At 40.9% G+C, this 18,464-nt stretch overlaps 1 protein-coding gene across 1 annotated transcript; it reads right to left on the minus strand.

Annotated features, from left to right (window-relative positions):
- Window positions 1-12,426: 12,426 nt before the first annotated feature.
- On the minus strand, window positions 12,427-17,266 carry LOC311072454 (membrane-spanning 4-domains subfamily A member 4A-like; the record flags this gene model as incomplete). Its single annotated transcript, XM_084097479.1, has 7 exons — window positions 12,427-12,463; window positions 12,804-12,941; window positions 14,821-14,937; window positions 15,823-15,879; window positions 15,964-16,083; window positions 16,231-16,413; window positions 17,141-17,266. 6 exons carry the CDS (start codon window positions 17,264-17,266, stop codon window positions 12,804-12,806), a joined length of 741 nt encoding a protein of 246 aa, XP_083953605.1. The 3' UTR covers window positions 12,427-12,463.
- Between the last annotated feature and the right edge of the window lie 1,198 nt (window positions 17,267-18,464).

Raw genomic sequence — 18,464 nt, forward strand, 5'->3', positions numbered from 1 at the left:
CCTGCTTTTATCCATTGTTCTTTCTCTTCATCTGTCTCCACTTGATATGACAGAAGATGGAACTCAGGATTATCCTTGCTGTTTTCCTTTACCAAGGTAACAGGAGTAAGAGGAAGTAGAGCTGCTTCTCTAGCTGCTGCATCTGCTGCCGTGTTCCCTTGACTTTCTTTGGACTTGTCAGATTGATGTGCTTTTACTTTAATCACGGCTGCTTCTTTGGGTAAGTGACATGCTGCAATTAAGCGACGAATTATGGAAGCATGTTGTATTTCACTCCCACTACTAGTGATAAGTCCACGTCTTTTCCACAAAGCAAGGTAGTCATGGACCACGCCAAAAGCATAACGACTATCTGTATAGATGTTGACCCGATAACCTTCCGATTGTTCAAAGGCTTCCGTAAGTGCTATAAGCTCAGCTACTTGTGCTGAAAATTGCCCCGAAAGAGCTCCTTTCTTCACGACAGTTCCATCAGCTTCCACTACAGCCCATCCAGTATGTCGTTTTCCATCAACATAATAACTGGATCCATCGACCCATAACTCTTTGTCTGGATTTTCAAGAGGGATTGGATTTACTGGACCAAGACTATCTTCTTTTACTTGTTTTTCACACTCATGTGGTATTCCCTCATGTGGTTCCAACATCATTGTTGCAGGGTTAAGAGAAGTGTCTCTGATGATTTCCACTCTCAGATCCTTGTTCAACAAAGTTGCTTCCCATTTTGCTCTTCTTGCGTCAGTTATGGTTTTGATGTTTGTGTTGTTCAACAGTGTCACTATACTGTGTGGAGTGTGCAGTATGATAGTTTGTGCTCCTATCAGATTTTCAACAGCGTCCACTGCCCACGTAGCACCATCAAGAGCTTGTATACATCGTGGTTGACCAATCATAGTGACAGGAATCTTTGTGGAAAAGTATCCAACTGGTCTGTATCTATCACCTGGTTTTTGACACAGAACTGCTGAATACGTCTCATCTCCCACCCTGGTCCACAAATGGAACTGCAACCGTCCATCAGGAAGTCCCAAGGCTGGGGCTGATGTCAGTTTCTCTTTCATAGAAGTAAATGCTTCCTCAGCTTCCGGCGTCCAGTTTATCTTTTCCACTCCAGGCTTTCCTCCCTTGTACAAGTCGATGAGAGGGCTAGTGATGCTGGCAAAATCAGGTATATACTGGCGACAGTAGTTGAAAAGTCCCATCACCTTCCGTATTCCTGTAACTGTTAGAGGTTTTGGAAGTTGTCGTAACGCCTCTACACGCTCTGTTGTCATTCTCCTTCCCTCGACAGATATTTCTTGGCCCAAGTAGATAACCTTGGTTTTAGCCAGCTGTGCTTTGTCGGGGTTGACTTTGAATCCTCCTTTCTTAAGGGCTTGTAAGACAACATTCAGAGCAAATATATGGCTGTTTTCATCTGGGCTTGCAATCAACAGGTCATCAACATATTGGATGCAAACACTTCCTGAACTCTCAATTTCAGCTTTTTGCTCCGTTAAGAACTGATCCAAGGCTCTATGGAATACAACAGGAGAAAGATTGAGCCCTTGTGGGAGTCGGTTCCAGACATACTGGTTTGCACCCACTGTAAAGGCCAATTTCTCTTGAGATTTTTTGTCTATAGGTATAGACCAAAATGCCGACAGTACATCTAGTACTGTAAATATTCTTGCATTTCCTGGGATATCATTCAAAATGGTGGCAGGATTGGCCACAATAGGATGCGGTTTCGGTGTTACACTGTTAAGTCTTGTGTAATCTATGGTTAATCGCCATGAATTATCCGATTTCTTGACAGGCCAGACAGGGCTATTAGTGGTTGATGAAGTTTGTCTGATAATTCCTTCAGCTTCCAAGTCTGCCACTATCTCTTCCACGGCTTGTCTTGCTTCAGGTCGGATAGGGTATTGTTTATGAGGGGCATGTATCGGTCCCTCAATAACAACAGGGTCAATGTTGGCTTTACCGCAATCCAATTTGTGTTTAGCCCAAACATCTGGATATAAACTGCACAGAAGACCCCACACACCGTCTTTTCCCCAATCTCTGATAATTGGTTTTGCTGTACCAACAGATATTAAATTACATGTGCGATCTTCATGTGGTATTATCCCAGTTGTTGTAGCGATTTGACGACTGTCAGTGAATATGATCATGTTCAACAATGGAAGAATGTCCATGCCAATAAGGCTTCCTTGTGAATTCGGCCCTACCCAGAAAGATGTCCATAAGACTTCATCTTCATGTATTTGCAAAGGAACTTGTATACTTTTGCGAAATTTAGTGATAGCTCCTCCAACTCCTTCAACTTCCATAGTTTCATCAGTTGTAGGTAGGTTCAGATCTGTTATTGAAATCGAAGCTCCTGTGTCGACCAAAATGTCACATGGGTGGCCCCCTATTAATGCATTAACGAAAAGGCGATTATCTCTTTTCTTACTAATACAGGGGGCCGCTGATTCCTATTGCGGACGCACTATTCCCTCAATGAGCTGACGGACTTGTGCTTCAGTCCACGTTTTCCCTTGAGAGGTTTCATCATGTTTCTTCGCACTGACCTGTCTAAATGATGGACCTTGACCTTCTGCTCCACCTCCTTTAGCCCAACAATCTTTTATTGTGTGGCGAGGTTTTCCACAGTTGGTGCAGAAAATCATCCTCTTCTTTATGTCCATGTTGTATTGAGCTGTTGCCACTCCTCTTCGATTTGGCTTGTTTCCGTCTTCCTTATTTGATCTCGTAGCCATCTCTAAGCGGCCAGCCCATTGCAAAATTTGGTCAAAGGTCTCACCTGGATTGACTCCAAGTGATAAGGCTTGTTGGTATTTTGTGCTAAGTCCATCCACAAGTGTGTCAGTAAACTGCACATCATCTCTGTCAGGTTGTTTCTTTGCACAGAGAGCCCATCTCTCATAAGCATTCCACTTACGCAGAGCATATTCATCTGGAGATTCATCATCCTTTTGCTTAATCAACGTCACTAATGTGAAAGGAACTTTCCCACTGCCCAAGATTTCTTGGATTTCTTTTCGAAACACATCTAATGCCTGCCAAAGACCCAAGGGTCGTCCTTGGTCATCAACCCACAAATTTATCCATTGGGCTGTTGTTATCGAAGCTGGCAAGCGTTCCCATCTGTCTCTTGGGATTTTAGCTTTCACAATGGTGTGTATGTCTTTTAATGTCATTTGATGTGCTTCAACCAAAGAGTCTAATTCTCGCCAAAACTCTGTGTTTGGATCTTGTCGCTTCAGAGGCGGCAAGGCTGTGAGAATGGCTTGACGTTCTCCTGGTGTGAATGGTCTCTCTTCTGTCATCATTTCAGATTGTAATTCTTCCCTTTTAACAGCAGGTGAAGAAAATCCAGGACTAATCTTGTCTACTGTGATCATGTCGTCATCCCTGGTCTCATCACCCCAGTCAGATCCATAATTACGAGCTGGTGTACATCGCAGCATGTCTCTGTTTGGCTGGGCTGATTTAGATCTTGTTATTATTGGAGCTGCTTGTGCAGATGCAATAAACATTTTGTCAACTGAACCTCCATTTGATCCTAAAGCTTGAGGCTGTGTCAAAGGTTTAGATGAACTTGTATATTGTTCAGGCAAAGCTGGATAAATTGGTTTGTAAGGAGGAGGTGTTACTGTCACGGATTTCACTGGTTCTTGTGAATATTTCTTTTCAACTTCAGTTATTATATTTGTCCAATCTGGATCAAATGAATCATTATTAGTTGTATTTTCTTCGTCTGAACATTTAATAGACATAATTTTGTTCAGTTTGTTATACGCTTCAGTTTGAGGCTTCATTACTTCAACCAGTGGGACTGGGCATCCATTAATACCGCAACAAATTCCTCCTTGTTTCACAATCCAATGAGCTGCAAGTATTGGAAATGCTTTTGACTTAATGGAGTCTTTTTGGGACTCAAACCAGCTTAACTGCACATCCATAGATGCGTTAATATCGAGTCCTTTTTTCAAAAGCTTAGCTTGCTTCTTATTTTTCCTTTCCAGGAACCAAGCAGATATTGTTCTGCTATTACAGCCACTTTCTGCCATCTTGCAAATTATTTGTCCCTCTGTGTCTTGTATGCTCAAAACAACAGGACTATGAATGTATATGAGTGTGTGTGTGTGTGTGTGTGTGTGTGTGTGTGTAAATTCCAGGGGAGGCCCTCTGCTTCTCTCCCTTTCCACCTGCTCTGGTTACTCAGAGCGAAAAATGGGGCTGCTTCACAACTGTCTGTTTGTGTGTGTGTGTGTGTGTGTGTGAGTGTCTAGAGTGAATGCTCAGGAGGGGGCAACTGCTACCCTTGCTCTCTCTCTCTCTTCTCTAAACACTATAAGAACTATAAAAAAGTTATAAACAAGGTTAACCCTTATATTTTCAGTTATCTTTGAATTTCTTTTTTATTTATTTATTTAGTTTACCTCAGATAATTTTTTTTTTTCTTTCTTACTTTTTCCTTTAAGCTTGCTCAAAATAGTATACTCAAATATTTGAACAGTTTTACGGTCAAAATCAGAAATGCCTGCGATCTTATCTAGTTACATCGGCACATTCATACCTGTATGACTCCAGTGTTAATGTCCTTGGAGCATTTTTTAACCCTTTCTATGGCGCTCGTCACACTTAATCACTCCTGTCATCAAGTCTTGCTGCCTTTTCATACTTGTATTAATTCCAGCGTGTTAATGTTTTAGAGACTATCTTTACTCCTTTCTTTGGAAACTCCCTACATCTAACCGCTCCTATTAATCAAGTATCCTCAAATATTTTCTAGCTTAACCGTCTTACAGCTAATTTCCCGAATTTTGACTAGATAGTCTTCTTTCTAAAAAAGATCTATCTCTATCCCAGCATATCAAATACTTTAGAGATTTACTTTTCAGAGGAACTTAAAAATTCCAAATTAAATTTAATTACTTAATTGAATTCCATTTTTTTCTTTTATTATTATATCTGACATATATTCATTGGCAACACAACTGGTACTTTAAATAGCACAGTTCTTTTAAGCAGTTTCAGTCTATGTTTAATCATCAGGCAGACTTATAATTATTTAGAATAAAATAAGGTCTTACCTGGAATGATCAAACAAAGGCCTGAAGACATCAATCCTGTTCGTGACGCCAATTGTAGACTTGGAATTTAGTCTTTCCCCTTATTATTAAATTCACAGGGCCGGACACCAGTTATCTTGCCAAGAAGAATTTTATTCTTATATGTCAGGAGAGAAACTTCCAAAAGATGTTACATTCATGCCAGGTCTATGCGTTCTCGTGTTTCTCTTCCCTCACATCTCTTAGTTTCTCTGAGGTTGTACAGTAAAGTTGATCTTATATACATCACTGAGCGGATTCCTTTTATGGTCTTAGCTTTAAAAATGGAACGTATATGTCATGCGACACATGGCACAATTCACTTCCATATTAAGAACTATCTTTGTTGCTTACATCTGCATCAGTTGGAAACATGTTACAGTACACACCCTTCTGTCTCCCTCTGTCTCTGACATATGATCTTTACATGCATCCATGCTATCTATAGTCTCTCATACACTCAAACTCATGCACATAAAACTCCATATGATAATACAACTGATTATGAATATTAATAAAGAATAATAGTACAAATACATAATATAAAATAATAAAATAATATTAAAAGATGAAATTTTAGTCTTCAGTGCCCTCTTGACTTCAATGTTTGCTTGCTTAATCACTCTTTCTTCTCATTGGTTTGATGAGCTGAACAGTTTGGGTAAGGGCAACATGCTTGTTGCTTAAGCTCATTTGGGTAATTGCATTTACAGGGGCTTCTCAGCTGCTTGTAACAGAAGAGAACCCCTTCGCTGCTCCTCTCCTCCTGTACGGGGAACTCTGTCTCTCAGTCTCTGCTATTTCAGAGGGACACGCTGCTCCTTTACAAATGTCCTATTCTTGTCTGTCTTTTACAGTCTCAGAGTTTTAAAAAAAGGCATTCAGATTTCTGGCTGTCAGTTTGTGTTTGGGGGATATTAGCTTATGGTTTTGTTTTTGGGGGTTATTTCTGCAAGGCTGCATAGATGGACAGGGAGTTCTTACCCAGAACTGAACCATACAGCAAATCCAAACTGTATGCTAATTGTAAATCTACTTGACAATAGCGGGCCTGACAATTATGATTCCAGACATTCCAGCCTGATCCCCCCAACTGAATGATAAAAATGTACTTGCCCCAAAATCAAGAATAAAATTAACAATAAAAGATCATTTGTATGTCTTTGTTGTAGTTTTTTTTTTTTTTTTTTTTTTTTTTTAGGTTAAAACAAAAGGCAGACAAGAGACACAAAGGGGGTTTTGCATCAACAAACCATTTATTTGGTGTACTTTCAATTTTCAATTCTCAAATAATATTCATCAGATGCAACAATATGAGATATTAATTCCTCTCAAACTGTGGCTGGTAGGATCTCCTCACTGTGATTCAGTATCCCTGGGAAGTAACAGATAATATGTTAAGACACTCAGGGCCCTATTTTAACGATCTGAAACGCAAGTATCAAGCACGAAATGCAAGTAACTTTGTGGGCAGGTCTTGGGCGCTGTTGCTATTATACTGGCGGGATAAATGACTCTTGCGCCTGACGCAAATCTAAAATGTGTTGGTCTGAAGTATCTTCATTACTCATAGGTGTGGTTTGGGCGTAACGTGAAATAAACCAATCAGAGCGACATCTCACATTCCCTTTAAGAGCAGGCGCGCTTGTTCCATGGCGGATTGCTATTATAACGGCGGATTTGCCAGACGCACGCCAGGAGCGGTTCACAGCCGAGGAGACCGACGTTCCCGTCAGGGCCGTAAAACACAGAGAAGTGACATTGGGGATGGAGAAACACACACAAATTAGCTTCGGTTAAACAGGCGTATGATAATTTGGGTAAATGTGTAAGCTAGATTTATGCCTATTTTTCACATCTTCATGGACACAACAATGATTTCCCTTGTGTGTTAATATGTTTCCTTGTAATAATGTATGGTTTTCTAAAAATTAAAACTGCTGTGTCTGTGTGTAGATGAGAGAAGCAAAGTGTGTGTGTTGTGCACACGCTACATTGATTATGTCCAAGCATGCGCCCTTAAAACAGCATCTGAATAACATGTGCAACGCGCCACTGACTTTAGACTGGGTTTCTCCTGGTCTGTGGCGGAATTGTTTTCTAAAACTGCAAAATAGCACCAGGGAAAGTTTGTGCCGGAACACGCCTCCTCTTTGCGCTGAACCGCCCCCGGGAGCGCAAGTTCATTTCCTAATTTACCGACGTGCGTCTGTGGAGGGAAAAGTCCGCTGTGCAAAATAGGAATGATACATGCGTCGCTGTACAAAGTCAATTGCGCTGGGTGCAAGATAGGGCCCTCAGATTCATTATCAGGCTTAATTTTACTAACAAGGTCCACACACTATATAAATATTTGTATAGGTTGTACTGTGACGAGTGACAATGTGAAAAGCCCTGTGAGTGTTTAAAAGCACTGTCACCCACTTCAACAGTCTAGCAGTCGGACAAAGGCTGAAGTTTACAATGAAGTTGGGATTGACTTATAGTTCCTATATTGTTTCCATACTGTGTGCAGTTGATGTTTTTAATTAGTTGTTTTCTATGTAGCATGACTATTTCAACAATACAAGACTGTAAATAGTTTATTAAAAAAATAATAAATGTTATTGTGTTAATGTAACATGTTATTGTAGTAGATTGTCCTAGTTTGAGACCAATGAGGTAAAAGGCAGCTTACAATTGAACATATTCTGGTCGCATTAAATTTCCTTTCCATTCTTATAGCTTTACCTTTGGTTGTGGCTTTTTAACCCAAATTAAAAAAATACAAAACTATTGGTTGTTGGGATAAAACTGACTGCCACCCTGGTTATAGTTAGGGTTAGGGTTAGGGTTAGGGTCGTATACCTGGTTCAGTGCCACATTGACCACAGTAGAGCCTCTGTTACAGGTGGCTTTGCAGGCAAATCCTGAGATACAGATGGAGATGATGAACTGAGTAATGCAGAACACCAGCATTATTCCACTGATCCCCAGATCATATCTCTAAAATATATTCAACAAGATCAAATAAAAGTAGATTACAAATAATATCAAGAGTTATATTGAGTGAGGCTCTAAAAGTTCATATTATACTACATATAAAGAGTCTAACCCTTCCACTGGAAATGATCATCTCTATGGACATCAGAACGATGGCTATCCCCGCAGTTATGGCACTGAACACATTCATTATAAGAGAGGCTCTGACCTGCAGAGGAAAAGAGCTGACATGTGAAAGGTGACAGTAATAGTAAAGGGTGTACACTTATAAAATGTCCCAAACTGCAGGTTTTAAATATGTAAATTGATAATGAGTCAGATCTCCTTTTAGTCCATATTCTTTTAAAGGGGTCATATAATGGTACATGCACTTTTACAAGTTGATTGTACTGAAATGTGTGTTGGCAGTGCCTGTACACAACCATCATAAAATAATAAAAATCCATCCAGTGTTTTTTTTAATCTCCTTATATGTTTCCCCCCCTCAAATCAAGCGTTCGACCTAGTGACGTCACACGGTCGGACGACCCTCCCGCGATTGTTGATTGACAGGAGCGTTTCAACACAGTCCCGCCCCCGCTCGTGAGCGAGCTGCCTGTCTGTCATCGTACTCCGCGCGTCATTGTTGATACTGGCACTGTCTATGAGCAGAATGGTGTCTAAACGATTGTGGTGTTCTGTTCTTGGATGTAATAAGGAACACAGCAGTCATTTTGACGAACCGCTGAAGACGCAGTGGCTGAGTTTGTTTTCGAAGGGAATATTCCCCACGATCAACGTCAATGCTGTCATGTTTGCGCAAATCATTTCTCACACCTGACTGCTTTACAAACGAGGGGCAGTATAAAGCTGGTTTTGTTAAGAAGCTGCTCCTGAAAAAAGGATCGGTACCAACTATTCGTGTTCCTGCTGCACCTCCAGAAGAACTGGAGTGAGTGTAACGGTTTATTAATCTTTATATTAATATTTATATTAATCTTTGCAAATCGCTAGCACGCTTCACGATGAATGAAGCTAAGGTTTACACTCAGGGTACATTACGGCATGTTTTCTATCTACGACGTTCTCGATATAATTCATAATCCCACGTTTATAATGAACAACGCGTTATGGTTATTGTGTTGTTATTTACACACAGAACAGAGGGGCGGGGTCAGCAAAGCTCATTATCATTTAAAGACACATGCACTTAAACGGCGTGCTGAAAACAGAGCTGTTTTTGACCAGGTAAAATGAGTGTTTTCTTATAATACTAATGAGAATTTTTAATTTTTAATTAAAGTATATTAAAAACTTTTAATTTAGACCCTAAAGAATCATATTAGCTTGTACAAAAATGGCATTATGACCCCTTTACTGGTAAAAATGTGTCATTGTTCTATAAGAAAGTTGAGATTAATGTGCAAGCTTCTGACTACTGTGGGAAAAGAGTTTTTTGGGGGAGTTTATGGTATTTTTAAAACTTATTTGCCTCAATTTGTTATCATTTAAATATACATATATACATTTTGACAGAATATGTTATGTAAAAATCACTTTATAGGAGATCTACATTTCTCAGTTTAGTTCAACTAATCACTGTTCACTCAATGGCAGGGGACTGGGGATGAGCACAAGTGGATGTGTTGTAGTGTTGCCATGCATTTCTGTGTACACCCCTCCCCCCACCCACACCCCACACCCCACACCACACACACACACACACACAATATTCATTTCCTATGTGGCGTCTGCAGAGCCCCAAACATCCTGAGTGTGACTTTTGTTTTTTGTCACACTAACATAGTCAGATACCATGGATATAGTAAATGTGAGAAAAGTCATCAAGTTTCATGCCATTTAGATGAAGGGATAACATTTGTTTTTTAAATATTATAGCAAATGTCATTAGTAGTTTCCCCCGGCCCCAGCAGCACATACGGGTTAAACAGATGCTGCTAACAGATGATGATATCTGGACTGATGCTATATGTTTGACAGCTTGTAATGATTTAATAATAATAGTGTATGAATACATTAGAAACAATGTGGCTAAAGGAAAGTTTTCACACACAGATTTCAGCACATTATGTACGTACCACACACAGATGAAGTTTGTTCTGCGCAGCAACAGACAGAGATCCAGCACTGATGAACTGAGAGAGAAAACACACATTTCACAGTTCATTCTGGAAATTAAAAAGAGTAAAACCATTAAATAAAACTTACAATAACGGATCCCCAGTAGGTGATGCCACTCATGACAGACGGATGTGGGTTATAGAAGGCACTGGTGGTGTGTAAGATACCCAATAAAAAAACTACCACTCCAATCATTATTTGGACAGTCTAGACAGGGCAGATATGAGTCAAGTAGTGTTCATCATAAGGGCATAGCATTCATATTTGAACACACACACACACACACAGAAGCTATATTAATGTGTTATGCACTATACAGTCTTAAGGCAATCAGACCGGAACACATCTGTTAACTTGAGGTCATATAATAACAGCTTTTTATTTTCTGTTCATTTTTTCACAGAAGAAAATTAGACACTAAAAATATTCCCGAAATCATCCATAATTGTAATTCATCACTAAATGCATTACCCCCAGTGCCTTTGGTTGTGCTTTGAAAAAGCCAGTAAGAGCCGTGCTGGGCTGTGCTCCTCTGGTCTCCTGTCCATCATCACCAGTCACAATATTCTGTGTCACCTGTGGATTTACTTGGATGACAACTGTAGCTTTATCAGAGGAGATGATCCTGCTGGTTTCCATTTTAGGAAGAGTTTTCACCTGTAATTAAGCGTTCACATTCTGCAGTTCACAACTCACTCAAGGTTGTTTTATTTTCTGTGTTTCATGTACAGTATTTATGATTAAAGCATTATCTGATGCCCTTGTCCAGAGTGACTGATAAAACCGTGATACTTGCTTTACTAAGGCTTACATGAGCTTATAGACGTCTTCCTCTCCTCCGAAACATCACAGGACTCAAATTGACTCTGTTCACAATATTCATGATTGTATATTTTGTAGCCTAATGTCCAAACAAATCCAAAACTAATAAATATAATTTTATGTGCCAAAGTATAACAATAAATGAACAACAGTTTACACTAAGACTCACTAGTAATCAAATAAACTATAGATGTTAATTTTCAGTTGATGTATATAAAATATTTTACCTGAAATGAGTTGTTGATGAGGATGTCTGATCGCTCTAATGGCGTATCTCTCTCTGTGTGTGTGTGTGTGTGTGTGTGTGTGTGTGTGTGGACCGTGAAGAACTGCTAAGGAGGAGCTTGCTTCATATGAGCTTGCTTTATACTTTTAAAGATTATGTTGATGCCCTTCCTGATAAAATCTACAAGGTAGCATTAATTATAGCCATTGTTGATTGAGGACAAAAATCTCTGTGATTAAAAGCACCAACAGACGTGTCTCTGTTCAAAACACACAATAATCCTGTATTTGGGCCCTGATTTATCAATAAATGATGGAAAAAGGCCTTAAATTAACTATACATTAAATCCTGATGAGACTTTTTGCCATTTTTGTATCAACAAATCTGAAATATTACCCATTAGCAATGAGTGTGACATTAATGAGAGGGACACTGCACTACTACGGCATTAATACACAAAGTTTGTCTGACAGGACTGCATGTAACTGCAAAATTTTAGTGTCCATAAAAAAGATTGGTATAGTGAAATAATTACTCTACCCATAAAGCAACAATCTTTGACGTAAGCGACGCTTGAACATGCAGCCAGTCGTGGTTTGATGTGGCCGAGAACGCATATTCAGATCATTCAAAGCAAAGATAGTTCTTCATGCTGGTTTCACAGTTCAATAACATCAGATCGATCAAAAACATCAAATCACATCTTTTTTTCCTCTTTCTGTGAGACAGATGCAGCTGTGACCTACATAAATATTATAATGTATTTAACCTTTTTAAATGGTCTACGCTTGACTGATGCTGTCTTTATTCTCACATAACAGTTCTAAAATTAGTTTAGAGCTTTTTGGAGACATCCACTTTATTTTCCAAGACAAGATTCTGACCATGAAATCAAAACAGACTTGTGATTTTATGACATTAATTTTAATTTATTCAGTTGTTTATTTTGTAATTTATTTAATTGATACAGAAGTAACACATTATTTGTGCATTTTACATTTCTTTTTGTCGGCATTGGAAGCTGCAGATTTTCTGCAGATAAGCTATTTTTCTCATCCATTTCAAATGAAGCCTTATTATATAATACATAATAAAATGTTGGGCCTTGCCTCATGCAGAAGTATAATAAGACAAATATTCTTGCCTGTAACACTAGAAAAGATATAAACTGTGGCTGGTAGGATCTCCTCACTGTGATTCAGTATCCCTGGGAGTAACAGATAAGATATGTTAGTACACAAGACACTCATTATCAGGTTTAATTTTACTAACAAGAACAACACACCATACAGACTATTTTTATTGAAAAAGAGAAAAACAATAAAGCATGTTGTGATTGACTAAGATTTCCTATATCTATTTCATGATAAGCAATGCTAAAGGCAGTTTACCATGAAACCTTCTGGAGACTTTACATTTCTTCTTCATTCTTCTAGCTTTACCTTTGTTTGTGGCTTATTTAGTGGATTTGATAATTCTCTAAAAACATAGACTTAAACACAAATAACTATTGGTTGTTGGGATAAAACCACCAATGAATGATTTACCTAGTTCAGTGCCACATTGACCAGTGTAGAGTCTTGGTTACAGGTGGCTTTGCAGGCAAATGCTGAGATACAGATGGAGATGATGAACTGAGGAATGGTGAACACCAGCATTATTCCAACGATCCGCAAACTAAAATACTACAAAACATTCAACAAAATTTATTGAGAAGCATGCCTCAGTTACCATTTATTGTAAATGTGTGTAAAACAGTCTTCAAAATGTGTCCTGTTCACAGAAGAAAGAAAGGTGTATATAGGTAAGGAATAATGTATATAATGAAAATAATGTTTTCTTAAGTGCTTTATTTTTCTTATTGCTTAAATATATATCCTGATTGGTGGGACTCTCATAATTAGGATCAGGAGGCTTGCGCTGGGCACTGGAAGGTGGCAGCAATACGTCAAACATGACCGACTGAAAGGGAACGTCTCGGTTACGTATGTAAACCTCTTTCCCTGAAGGAGGGAACAGAGATGTACAGCTCTGAATAACCCACGACAGACAACACAATTTCATCATTGCAGTCTCCCGACGTTCCAGGCAGTGTAAACTTCCGTCACCACAACAGGAACGGCCACCTCTCCATTCATTCGATTGGACAGCAGAAAAAAACTTGATCACATCGAGTTGATTTTTTTCAACTTCAGGCTCTAAGAGAGCTCCTACAAAAACACAAGGTGCCCGGGGTGCATAAACAACACGCAAAACGCTCACTGCCAATATATAACAATTGAAAAAATGCGCTCACTGCAAAAAATGTGTTCTGTCTGATCGGGGCTTAAAGGGACACTCCACCCAATTGCATTAAGATTTGCATTGTTAGAAACCCAGTCATACTATTGAATGGTCGTGCAACACTCTCTCATTTTCCCTGAGACGGGAGAAATCCGTTATTTACCTCTTACACTTCCTCCTACAATGACGCAAAAATCGTCATTTTGCGTCATTGTAGGAGGAAGTGTATAAGGGGGGGATTTCTGTTGAGACTACAAGCACTAGTTCCTCATCTCTCCCAGGGGGCGGGACCCGCTCACGCTACAGACCTATTACAGATCAGTGGGTGGGACTTTACTCTCTGAAACTGAAAGCAATATCCTCCATCTTGTTTGAAGCTAAGCTAACAGGCGCTGTGGAGACAGATGTAAAGTTATGACAATAGCGGAGGAGAGTACTCAATATGATATAGAAGAAGAGGATTTCGGAAGTCTGATGCTTGAATCAGGTGTTTGTGGCTACCTTTACAAGCCGCATTATAGCGAAGAGCAGCCGAGGCAGAAGACCTGCCTGCCGCGGACGAGGAGCCCGGACTGGCTCGAGTTAGGGCGGACTGGTGGCGCCGGTGATCTCACTATGCAACTACGAACACAGAGATAGAGTCCATCTGCGGCAAAGACTTTCAACGATGACAATTTCTCCTGGACGAAATCTCTGAATCAGACGAGGACACGGACGTTTGTGTTGAGAACTATCCTAGTTTCGCACCGCATATGTTCTGACTGAACATCCAGGTACCATGCAATAATTCACCTTTTCGAAAGAAATACAAACGAGGAGAAATGCACTAATGAGTTCGCCAACTAACTAGACATTTTGTGTGAAATGAATTTCAAGCTCTGGTGGAGGCTAGCCTTGTAGACGGAAGAGTGATTTCTCTTATAGGCAGATATGCGCTGTTCTGGATTAGTGGGAGTGGCTTGCGGAGCTGTGCAATGTGGTGCATTGTGGGAGTTGTTGTCTTTCATACAAATGCGTCCTGAAGTTATTTTTTGTCTTTCCTCGGTCACGAAAGCACCAAATTCAAAATTTATTTTACATTTCGACTACATATATGACCCACTTTAAATAAAAACCAATGTTCAAATGGGTGGAATGCCCCTTTAAGGAAGAAAAAAGCCATACTAGCATTTGACTGAGGAAATGATGACAGAATAAAAAAATAAAAAAATGGAAAAAACAAACAAATTAAAAACAAATAAAAACACATTACACATGAATACAAAATATGAACTGTAATACCTCAGCATATAAACTTGGATCCATCATTGATATTATTCCTAACTGTATGGACATCAGAAGAATGGCGAGTCCTGCAGTTATGGCACTGAACACATTCATTCCAAGAGAGGCTTTGACCTATACAAAGACAGAATGTACAAGTTTCAGACACTGAGGGGGTATACAATTTTTACTCAAACAACAGATCATTAAAAAGGCTTGCAGAAACTCATAATTACTTTTAAGGAGGGTGTTACGTCCCAGGGTGTTCTAATATCATTTGTTATGAGAGCCTGCTTGTGTTCCCTGTGTTGGGCTTTCCGTTTCTCTCCCTTATTCTCTTTCACTCAGGTTAATTGTCATCAGCTGCAACTCGTGAGCATGCCTGAGACTGAGACACGTGTGTGTGTGTGTGTGTGTGTGTGTGTGTGTGTGTGTGTGTGTGTGTGTGTGGCCTATAACTTTGAGTTAGGAGTGGGACCTATACTTATTAGTTGTGTGCCAGTAAAGGTTCCTTAGTTTTGCTCACCAGTTTATCCTTTTGTGGGCAACTAAAAGATATTGTGTATAACGTTCTGTAACGTTCTGTGTCATAATTGTTCTCCTGCTGTTTTATTGACCTCTTTCCGTGGTTGAAAACACTGATTGATCGATATTATTTATGAGGCATATACCTTTCGGTAAGTTGTAACTTAAGGCTACTGTATCTTTAAATAAAAAGTAACAGATGATCGGTTTACAGCGATCTGTCAAGTCACATTTACAAGCGGCAAAACGGTATTTATTGTCTGAATTTCGTAATAAAATGGACAGAACCTGAGAGCTGAGAATTTTTTTCATATCAATAGTAACCTTCTCTGTCTAGTCTGTCGGAGTCAGTGTCCTCTTTGCTCCGCGTGAGCAATCTTTCTCTGCGTGAGAAAATGGATGTGTGTCGTGAGAGCGTGTGAAAAGTGTTGATTGTGTGAGTCTCACACTGAATGCCTGAGAGTTGGCAGCCCTGATTAAGTGATATGTACATACCACAGAAGGATGAAGTTTAATCTGCGCAGCAACAGACAGAGATCCAGCAATGATGAACTGAGAGAGAAACAACACATTTCACAGTTCATTCTGGAAATTAAAAAGAGTGGCAAAAAATGGAAAACATTAAGTGAAACTCACAATGCAAGATCCCCAGTAGGTGATGCCACTATAGACAAGAATAGCAGGGTAATTGTAGTCATTGATGGTGAGTAGAACACCAAGAAAGAAGACCATCACTCCAATCATTACCTGGACAGTCTAAGGGCAGATATAGGTCAGGTGTTCATTCATTATGGCATAACACACATGTGTGAATGAATGCAGTGATCTAGAAGAAATTAAATACTCAGAAAATTCCTAAAACCATGTATTATTATAATGTATAGTATTAAGTAAATGCATTACCCCCAATGCCTTTGGTTGTAATTTCAAAAATCCTTCAAGAACTGTTTTTTGATCTTTTCCTTCAGTCTCCTGTCCATCAACAAACATAACGTTATCCTGTGTCACCTTTAGTCTGACGACTGTACCTTTGTCTGTTGAGATGACCTCGCCGGTTTCCATTTTAGGAAAAGCTCTGGATTTCACCTGTAATAAGCATGTTCATATCACTCTTGTTCAAGTTCAGTAAGAAATGTGAGCAAAGTACTTTCCATAGGAGAAATTATGACTATTTAAAGATAACAAAAATATCTGTGCTTCTCAATTACCTTTTTGACAAGGATGCCTTTGTCCAAACAAATCACAAAACATTTAAAAGCAGTTTTTGGTACCAGACAATAAATGAGCAACAACTTACACAAAAACAATCAAACAAGTTTTTTTTTTCATTATTGTATCAAAAATATGCTAAAAAAAATAAAAAAAAAATAAAGAATTGTTAAATGATAAATGGTTTTACCTGAAATAAGATGTGTTGATGTCTAGTAGCTCTTTCGATGAATCTTTGTGTGGATTCAGAGAAGGAGGGACTAAATATAGAAAGGCTGCTTTCCACTTAAAATACAACACGCTTTACATATAAGTGAAAAATAAACTACAATATCTTACCGCCATTGATGAAGGACAAAATATCTGTGTTTCTCTAGGCTAAATAGTAGAGCCCCCCCAAGTCCTATTCGTCCGCCTCACCGTGGCGGGGGGGTGAAACAGGAGTCTGTCATCGATACACAGCGGGAAGCAAATTCCTGGTAGGTTAAACCATGCTGAGAAGATGACAGACGCCTGGCTAAGGACGAGGGCACAGACCTAGTGGCCTTGCAAGCCGAGGTCTGAACCCAACTGCAACGACAACGACAAACAAGGGCCTCAGTACCCTGCACGCCCCTGTGCCCGTTCTACGGCGGCGGAACGATCCGGCCAGGGACGAGAGGCTGCTAAGAATCTCAGGTACCAGGCCGCCATCTGGGAACCGACTAAAGGACCGGACTATTAACACCATGGCGCTCGACATTGCTACCTTCAACGCCAGGACTGTATCGAGTGAGGCAAACCTGGCTGCCATCCTGGAAGGTTTGAACAGTATCCGCTGCGACGTGCTAGGGCTGTGCGAGACTGTGCTAGGGCTGTGCGCTATGACGACGGCAGGACGGTCATCTTGGGCGCCAGGGAAGAGACGCGGCCTGTCGGTGGCGTCGGCTTCATTGTATCCAAACGATGGTCGCCGATGATTGACCTGGTCGACGTGACCAACCCTCGAGTCGGCGTGCTCACCCTGCGCCTGCACAATAAAACCACCATCCGGATCGTACAGATATATGCACCAACAGCAGCAGCAGCGGCCGAGCAAGAGGAGGATGTGCTTGAGCAGTTCTACGAGGCCGTCGAGGCAGCCACTACCCCCCGTGCCACCTACCTCGTCCTGATGGGCGACTTCAACGCCAAGGTGGGCAAGGGGTTGGATGGCGAACGCTTTGTCGGCCCGTTCGGCTGCGGCAACAGGAACGGACCGGGTGAGCGACTGGTTGCAATGGCCGAGACCAACCGGCTGTTCATCGGCAACAGTCTGTTCAAAAAGCGCCCTGGTCGCCGATGGACATGGATGTCCCCCAATGGAGAGACAACCAACGAGATCGACTATGTCCTCTGCAGCCACCGCCGCATCCTGCAGGACGTCACTGTCATCGGCCGCAAGTTCTTTGACACGGGCAGCGACCATCGGCCGGTAAGGGCCAAGCTGGTCATCAACGGCAGGACCGAAAAGCGTGCACTGGCAGCCAGCAACCGGGCAAAGCAGCCGGTCACCACTGATCCGGCCGTTTTCCACACTCTGATTGACCACACTAACTGGGCCCAGCTTGAAACGGACATCGACCAGGATTACGACCATTTCATTGGCCTGCTCAAGTCAAGCCGCGATGCAGCCGCAGTGCCGACCAACAGCCGGACCAGCCGAATTTCGGACGCCACCAAGGCCCTGATGCAGAGGCGGCGGCAGATGCGCGCTGACGGACCCACACACGTCGAGTACGGCCTGCTGTGCAAGCAGATCCGGCAGCAGCTCAAGACCGACCTCGATCAATATAGACAGAGGCGCCTGCTGGTAACAGCCGAGGACCGCAAGAGCCTGAAAAAGTGTAGGCGGGCAATGCAACAGCAGCGCGGCCAAATACCAGCACTGAAGACTGTAGACGGGCGGA

This window comes from Abramis brama (genome assembly GCF_963993115.1).
Source record: "Abramis brama genome assembly, chromosome: 21".
In the NCBI taxonomy this organism is placed as follows: Eukaryota; Metazoa; Chordata; class Actinopteri; order Cypriniformes; family Leuciscidae; genus Abramis; species Abramis brama.